This window comes from Carassius gibelio, chromosome B2 (assembly GCF_023724105.1).
Source record: "Carassius gibelio isolate Cgi1373 ecotype wild population from Czech Republic chromosome B2, carGib1.2-hapl.c, whole genome shotgun sequence".
Taxonomy (NCBI): Eukaryota; Metazoa; Chordata; class Actinopteri; order Cypriniformes; family Cyprinidae; genus Carassius; species Carassius gibelio.
In genome coordinates this window covers 24,918,376-24,927,414 of record NC_068397.1, presented here as the reverse complement: position 1 = coordinate 24,927,414, position 9,039 = coordinate 24,918,376, and the positions used below count along the sequence as shown (strand labels likewise).

At 36.3% G+C, this 9,039-nt stretch overlaps 1 protein-coding gene across 4 annotated transcripts; it reads left to right on the top strand.

Moving 5' to 3' along the window:
* Nucleotides 1–1,535: 1,535 nt before the first annotated feature.
* LOC127950490 (guanylate-binding protein 1) lies at nt 1,536–7,938 on the top strand. 4 transcript variants are annotated; one of them, XM_052547586.1, is made up of 11 exons: nt 1,536–1,636; nt 2,637–2,833; nt 2,938–3,065; nt 3,197–3,306; nt 3,394–3,596; nt 4,117–4,362; nt 5,074–5,192; nt 5,400–5,531; nt 5,859–6,071; nt 6,531–6,633; nt 6,754–7,938. In XM_052547586.1, exons 2-11 carry the CDS (start codon nt 2,641–2,643, stop codon nt 7,161–7,163), a joined length of 1,857 nt encoding a protein of 618 aa, XP_052403546.1. In that variant the 5' UTR covers nt 1,536–1,636; nt 2,637–2,640; the 3' UTR covers nt 7,164–7,938. The 4 variants fall into 4 exon arrangements, with proteins under 4 accessions (XP_052403546.1, XP_052403543.1, XP_052403545.1 ...); XM_052547583.1 differs by having other exon boundaries at nt 5,044–5,192; XM_052547585.1 differs by lacking the exon at nt 1,536–1,636 and adding an exon at nt 2,205–2,397 and having other exon boundaries at nt 5,044–5,192.
* Nucleotides 7,939–9,039: the final 1,101 nt, after the last annotated feature.

Below are 9,039 nucleotides of genomic sequence, written 5' to 3'. Positions count from 1 at the left end.
TGCTTGATGCATGAAAAATCTCATTGGTTCTTGCACATCAAAAGCACTTTTTTCTGTTTACCATATTTAATGTGCATGATATAAAATAAAAATGAAAAATATTATGATTACGTCTTAAGTTGAAATAAAATTGTAAGGAGTAAAAAGAATATATTTTTTTCTTCAGAAATGTAATCAAGTAAAAGTGCAAGTAATCAGTTTACATTTTATATGCATTATATTTTAGGCTCATATTGACTACAAAGTATCTGCTTTGTGCAAATGTAATTTTGCAAGTGTAATTTATTACTTTATTGTTTTTTACAACAGAGAGAGTTGTGACAGTGAAGTTTCAGGAATGTTTAATAGGCCTGCATGTCTTGTTATACACTGCACACAAACAGTATTACTTTGTTTTAATAGGTCAGGTCTATTTTGATAACTGATGAAAATAGCGCTCTGCTCTCCTTCAAGCTTTTCATATCTACAGTAGCGGCGTGCGACCAAGTAATCAGCTCGCAGCGCCCTCTGCTGGTGAAAATAATCCCAACCCTATGATTGCCAACTGGTCAAGTTGGTCGGACTTTTCCAGTGTGTTGTTAAACGTGCTTTAAAACGGGGACAGGACACCAAAATCAGGGGCTGTCCACGGAATACTGCATAGAGCTTAAATATGACTAGGGGTTCATTTTCTTCAAGATCATCTTCAGCAGAATACGAAGGGGTATCGTTTTCAGCTGGGTCTGCACCATAATGCTTGTCTTGTCCATCTGCATCTTTTTCATCTCTAAAAAGTAGAAATAGACACAACAAAGCTACTCAGAGTAACGCGAGTAAATGTAAATCGTTACTGGCTACTCTTCTCCAATTATTGGAAGTTTTGATGTGCTAAAAAGGCTCACTAAAGAAGAAAAAAACTGTCTCTCTGTTTCTCACAACGGCTCTTTGGTCAAACTTTCATAGGTTCTATACTCACGTGCCATCCAATTTCCCTATTTTCCAGACTATAAGTCGCACTTATCAAAATTAATTTGACATGAACCAAGAGAAATGAATCAAGAGAAAACATTACGGTCTACAGCCCCCAGAGGGCGCTCTATGCTGCTCAGTGCTCATGTAGCGCCCTCTCATGGCTGTAGATGGTAATGTTTTCTATTCATTCGAAATAAATGCGACTTATAGTCCAGTGCGACTTATAATGTTTTTTTCTCGTAATGAGGTATTTTTGGACTGAAGCGACTTATACTTAGGTGCGACTTATAGTCCGAAAAATACGGTATATGCATTATATCTTAGGCTCATACTGACTACTAGAGGCTACAGCCAGGGGTGCTGCACAAGATCCCGGGCCCTATGCATAAACTAGCCCATTTGTTAATGAGTACAACAAAATCCATATTTAAATTTAATTAATATACGACTACCAACTCAATCACCTCAAATTCGTATTGACGAGGACGACTAGACCTCCTGTCTTTATTCTGAAATAGCTTACCTTGTTCACGAAGTCAATTCTGCAGCATCACGATTTCCCGGAAATCACCTCATTTCACGGACTTTCTGGGAGGGCGCTTTTGAGACGACGCTGACCACCTCTTCAGTATTTATACACGAGCTTCAGTCAGAACCAACCATCCACGACAGAAGACAAGCAGAGGTAGGATCTCTTTTTCTCTTTAAATTAATTACTTAAGCAGACAGTCGAAATAAAATATCTTTAAACACATAATAATAGGCCTACAAGCTAATATAATCATTTAAATGTTTGTAATCGCCTTCCATATTTCAAGATTGCTTTTCATATTTAAGTGAACTCTAGCATTATATGCATAGATATAAAAAAAAAGGCAATAAAAACATAGAAAAACAACTCATTTGCTTGGATTTTGTTAGTTTTCATTTATTTTTCCTTTGGTATTTTACTGTCCTTTTGATATTTTCAGACTAAATTCTAATGAACACTATATGTAATAATAAAAAGAGCAGTAAATTGTATTATCGACAGGGGGCAGCACAGCACTGCTTAAACAGCCACACCTCATATTCTCCAGTTATTGTACTGCAGAGGAATGAAACTAATGTATACAGGCTAAAATTAAAACTGCAAATTAATTATGGGAAGTGGCTTCCATAAAAAAGAAAAAAAAAACAGTTTTTGATGAAATTTCTGTCTAAATAGATAAATAAATAAGCATGTACATGTTTTGTTATTCCACAGAGCCCATGTGTGCAAGGGGTTTCAGATAACAGAAAGAACTGTTTGTCATTGTGGACCGAATCTGAAAACACTTTCACTTTCGATTCCTCCATTACGAATAGGCCAGTGACAGTGCATTTTTTCCAATCAATATCATGCATAATGCAGAGGGGATAAGAAACTTAAAGGCAGAAGACGTGTTAAGTTGTTTCTCTTTAATTGTATGTTGATGCAGTAGTTTACGCAGGCATAAAGATTTGCAATATTTCTTTAATTACAGAAGAAACTTTAGAGACATTACACATGGACTAAAATCCTATAAATACTACATGATCAAGAGCTGTAACACTATAATGCATCCCAGCCTAGCTGCAGTTTATCACAGCTATGCTGAAACTCAGACACATGTTGACATTGTGCGTTAAGTCTGTTTGATTTTGTATGTATGGTTTTTACCTAGGATCATGTCTTGTAGTAAGTACATGTCAGCTCCAGTGTGTCTCATTGAAAATGATGAAAATGGGCAGCTGCATGTGAGAAAAGAGGCCAAAGACATTCTGGATGGGATCAAGGAGCCGGTGGTGGTGGTGTCTGTGGTGGGACTCTACCGTACGGGGAAATCTTACCTCATGAACCGCCTGGCAGGACAACAGTCTGGTGAGAGAACATGGTCAAAGTCCTTCTCAAGTGCAGTATATGTTCATCTGATAACGAGAACATCTGAAAACTGTAACTGCATAATAATAATGTTATTGTCTCAGGCTTTGCTCTCGGCAGCACTATTGAATCAAAGACCAAAGGCATCTGGATGTGGTGTGTACCTCACCCTAAAAAAGAAGGACACGCTCTTGTGCTGCTGGACACAGAGGGACTTGGGGACGTGGCGAAGGTGAGCACAGTCACTAACTATCATGAATAATTTCACAGTTTTAGTTTGCCATTAGTACCTCAGAAGAAACACTATAAAGTTGTATTGTGTTGTGAATGAATGCTTTGATCTGAAGACACTGTGTGTTTCAGGGAGACTCTAAGAATGACAGCTGGATCTTCTGTCTGGCTGTTCTGCTCAGCAGCACTCTGGTGTACAACAGCCGTGGCACTATTGATAACACTGCATTGGAAAAGCTGCAGTATCCTTTAACCAAATAACCCACTTCCTCTTTCACATATATAAATATACACTTTACAAGATGTTGTTATTCTTTAATGCACTGAAGCTACGTTGTTGAGCTCACTGAGCAGATCAAGATCAGATCGACAAAAGCAGCAGATGAGGAGGAGGAAGAGGAAGATTCTGAGTTTGTGCGGTTTTTCCCATCATTCATCTGGGCTGTGAGAGATTTCACCTTGGAATTGAAAATTGATGGGAAGAAAGTGACGGATGACGGTTACCTCGAATTTGCCCTTGAACTGAAGAAAGGTATTTAAGACAGAATTACATTTACACATTTGGCAGTAGCTGATTTCCAAAGCAACTATGCAGCAAAAGTTTTAAAGGTTATAAGCAGGTGCACAGTACAAGTTTTACTAATTCTTGGTTACCCTGGGAATTAAACCCATGATATGGGCATTGTTTGCACCATTCTCTACTTGAGCTACAGGAAGGTTAAAATAATTATTTGCCCACCTACTGGATTCATTTCTATTTTGGAATAGAATTTGAATTTCAAAACACAGTAAAAAATAAACACGAATAGGCTCACTGGCCCATGATATCCGTTCTGTGAGGTCTTTAAAATAACCACTGATGCCTGCAATCCAGACTACATAACTAAACTGGTATGATTACTATTTCATTACTGGACCACATATTTGTCTGCACTGACAGCTTATTTGAATATTCGTGTATGTATTTCTGTAAATGAACAATGCCTGAAAAACGGAAATAAAGTATGTTGGCTGTATATTTCTTTCTTCTTTCCTGAATTATCTCTTTTTAGGTGTGAGTAAAAAAACTAGAGACTACAATTTGCCTCGTGAATGCATCAAGCATTATTTCCCTAGTCGGAAGTGTTTTGTGTTCCCGTTTCCTATTACCTCCCACAACGACATGCCACGACTGGAGATCTTGCAGGACCAGGACCTTGCAGATAATTTTCTGGAGGTCACGGGACATTTCTGTGACTACGTGTTTGTCAACAGTGATGTGAAAAGACTGAAAGGAGGACACATAGTTACTGGCCGATGTGAGTGTTTTACCAAATGAAAGGCTTCATTCATTTTTGAATCTTTAACACATTTCAGATTTACATTAAAGCTGCAGTAGGTAACTTTTGTAAAAATATATCTTTTACATATTTGTTAAACCTGTCATTATGTCCTGACAGTAGAATATGAGACAGATAATCTGTGAAAAAATCAAGCTCCTCTGGCTCCTCCCAGTGGTCCTATTGCCATTTGCAGAAATACATTGCTCCCGTTAAGAAACAACCAATCAGAGCTGCGGTCCGTAACTTTGTTTGTGTTCAAAATGTAGAAAAATTTATATAATAAGGGAGTACACCATGAATCCATTTTCCAAACCGTGTTTTTAGCTTGTCCTGAATCACTAGGGTACACCTATAATAAGTGTTTATATTCAGACTATTTTAGATTGCTTCGGGGGTACCGCTGCGGAGTAACCCAGTACCTTTGTGATTCTTCATAGACATAAACAGAGAGAAGTAGTTCCAGCTACGATGTTCTTCCGCAAGACGCAAGCAGTTCCGTTTATTAACCGCTAGAGCATCAAAAGTTACCTACCGCAGCTTTAAGTTTTGCATAATCAAACAAATAAATGAATTAAACATTTGATTAGTAAAACCCTTCATCTGTTGTTTGAAGATACCGTGGATCATTTAATCCTAACTGTTTGTGTGTGTTGTCAGTGCTCAGACATTTGGTTGCGATTTATGTAGACACAATCAGCAGTGGTGAAGTGCCCTGTCTGGAAAATGCAGTGGTTGTTCTGGCAAATCTAGAAAACCAGACAGCTGTTCAAGAAGCTCTGAAAGTATATCAGACAGGAATGGAAGAGGTGAGGCACATTCTGGTTGAGTTCAATTGTTTTTTATATGGTCATTTTTCCAATTACTATCCTTCTCTTTACATCTCTGTGTCTCTATACAGAGAAAAAAAAAACCATCCGAAGTCAGAACACCAAATTTTGTATGCAGCTGCATTTTGAATGTTGTGAATGAATGCACAAACACCCTTTAAGTAAACACACACTATGTTTTTACAGTTGAAGAAGACATTACCAATCAGTATAGAAAAGTTGACCTGTGAGCACCAGAAATTCAGCAGTATGGCCATTGCTAAATTCGCGAAACGCTCATTTAAAGATGAGAAAATGGAATTCTTAAAGAAACTGGAGGTGAGTTTTATAATTTATAAGAGTGAATAATACTTGTGTACTCATGTATGCATTATAGCCTTTATGTATCTGTGAAATTAAGGACATTGACATTAAAGGGAAGGGATTACTGGCTTTCTGCAAGTATTATACTGTAGATCTCACTGGATGTGTCAGGTTGGAGATTGTGTTGATATCTGGTGACCTCATAAATTACATCCATCAGATAAAAACAACTTATTCACAAAACAATGTATACAGACAGTACCCAATACATTCTGTCTTTGTATAAGTGTATTTATGAATGTTTGAGATTTGTAGATCATTTCTTCTTTTATGTGTTTATAGGAAGATGTATCTATGTGCTATACAGACTTGTTGGAAGAGAATAAGATGGCATCAGAGAGAAAGTGCAGAGATCTACTGAAGAATCTGTTCTCTGACGTGAATAAACGGCTGCAGGATGGAGTGTACAGTCAGTCTGGAGGATATGAACTTTATAAAAGAGACCGAGACGCCATTGTTGAACATTACCACAGAGAACCCAACAAAGGAATAAGGGTAAGGACTCTTTAGAGTCTATTTGTGGCACTGGACCACAAAAATGAAATTGAGATTTATACATGCTCTGAAAGCTTAATAAATAAGCTTTCCATTGATGTATTGTTTATAAGGATAGTAACAATATTTAGAGATACAACTATTTGAAAATCTGGAATCTGAGGGTTAAAAAAAAATCAAAATATTGAGCCTTTAAAATGGACTAAATAAAGTTCTTAGTAATGCATATTACTAATCACAAATAAAAATGTTATATATTTACTATATATAGATCTTTACATAATATCCTAATACTTTTTTGGATAAAAGAAAATGTGATAATTTTGACCCATACAATAAATTGTTAGCTACTGCTACAAATATACCCACGCTACTTATGACTAGTTTTGTGGTCCAGGGTTACATTTGTGAGTGTATGTGACTCAAGTACACACTGGTCTAAGATATGTTTGTGTGCAGGCTGAGGCTGTGCTGGAAGAGTTTCTGAAAGAACGGGAACCTGAAGCAAACAGCATCCTCTGCATGGATAATAAACTCACTGAAAATGAGAAACAAATGAATAGTAAGTTTATACTAAGCTTTTAGAAGCACAGGATGTAGGGACCTTAAACACTCTGAATTAGGTTTGAGGTTATTATTTCATTGTCATTTCATATTCTTTCTGTTTTGACTGAATGTTCAGAAGAAAAAGAGAATGCAGCTCTGCTGGAACAGAAGTTGAAAGAAGAGGAGGAGAAACTAATTGAGAAGGAAAAAATGATGGAGACCGAGAAAGCGCGGCATGAGGACAGGGTAAAACAAATGCAGGAGAAGTTCAGTCAGGAGAAGAAGCAGCAGCAGGAGGAGATTGAAAAAGCCATTAAGAGCAAACTGAAGGAGCAGGAGGATATGCTAAAGAAAGGCTTCGAGGAGGAAGCCTATAACCTCAAGGAAGAAATAAAGAAGTTAAAAAATGAAAAGGAACGCTTACATGGTGGTGGCATATTTAAAGACTATGTGATGCCATTTCTTTGCCCTCTTGTAGAAACTGTTCCCAACCTCCTCGTGCAGAGATCGATGATGAATAGCTTGGCAAAGGGACTGAGACGTTAAAACCTGATACAAAACTTTCCTTGATTCATATTTTCCATTCACTGAAATATCTCTATTGAGTCTGATTTTATAGCATTTAAAGACTTACTAAAGCATTCACTTAATTGAGCAGGTAGTTAATGTGCTGAGAATCCTAAACATACATTATGCACCCTTGAAAGTGCACAATGTCATTTCTACACCATTAGCAGCACCCACAGAATTCACAAAATGGCAGGTGTTTTTCAGTGAAAAGTCCATCTTTTGGATAAAAAGTAGTCCCAGCTCAAAAAATTAGTTTATGTTGATGCAAAGAGGAAGTGTTATGGAAAGATGGAAGTAACTTTATTTATTTTTTATTAATATTAATTTATAAGTTCCTGTTTTAGCTTTAAATAAGGACTTGAGTTGCAATAAGGAAATTATGTAATAGGCCGCACACATGGTCAAGAAAGGGTCAAGGGGTTATTTAAGACCGCAAGCAGAGACGTGCAGGCAATATGAAGATAAGAATGCTCAGTCCAAAGATCACTTTCGTTCTGAATGCAGTCTACATGTGATCAGTCTAGACTTACGAAAATGCTTAGCACAGTAGATCTCACAGTCATATGACTAGATTAGATCATCATGACAATAATCAGATCAGTGTAACATGTCACAGTGAAGAAAACTTGTGTAACAATATATTTTCACCTCAATGTAATTTGGTCCAAAAAAAAAAAACCATACAGCATTTATTATACCACATATACTGTAACATTCCAATATTCTACAATAAATCTCATCTTTCCTCTGAGTACCTCTGATCTGGTTCTTTTTTTTTTCTGTGCAATGGTTTGTTGAATTGTTTTACAATTAAGATAAAATTACCATGGGTTGAGATGTAATAAATGTAGTGCTGTAATTAATGGGGTTATTATTTAATATTTCCATGAATTAAATATACGTTTCAGACATTTTCACGTTCGTTAAAACCTATAGGTTAAACATTTAATTTGCATTAATAGTGTTGCTATTATAACATATCTTCAATTAAAATAACGGAAATTGAATATGTAAATATATGCCCCTTTATAAACCATAAAATAAGTGACATGACATTTAGCCAAGTATGGTGACCCATAGAATTTGTGCATTTAACACACACACACACACACACACTGTGAACACACACCCGGAGCAGTGGGTAGACATTTATGCTGCGGCGCCCAGGGAGCAGTTGGGGGTTCAGTGCCTTGCTCAAAGGCACCTCAGTCATGGTATTGCTAGCCCGAGATTTAAACCCACAACCCTAGGGTTAGGAGTCAAACTCTCTAACCACTAGGCCACGAGTTCCCAAAGTTGTGGGATAAAAGTTCCCCCTTTTTTTTTTTTTTTTTGTAAATGTAATAGGTTACTAATTACAATTTACCCTATTTAAAAGTAATGTGTAACTATTTAAATTAATGAAATTAATTTGATTATTTTTTTGATTACTTTTATCAATTTCTCACAAATGTTTTCAGCTGTTAATCATTTTGAAACATTTAAAGCAGGCGAGGTTTAACCTAGTACTTTACATTTTATTTAAATAAGATAAGCACATACACTACAGAGTCAGATTTAAGAACTGCTTTTTACATTGATATCTTTCTGAGGTTAAATACAGATTTAAAATCATAAGATATAGTTTAATACTACTTAAAAAAAATTTTTATTAACTATTTGTATAGCCTAGCTATGCCAAGAAACACTGACATTTAACAATACCTTGGTACAAACAGTTAATCTTAAAAAAAAAAAAACATATACATAAACCCGACTAGGAAATAAAAAAATTAGTGTATTAGCATGTGACCTATTCTGTGTCCCAAACTCCTGAAACTTTGGTGTCTATTTTAGAGCAGTCAATGCAATT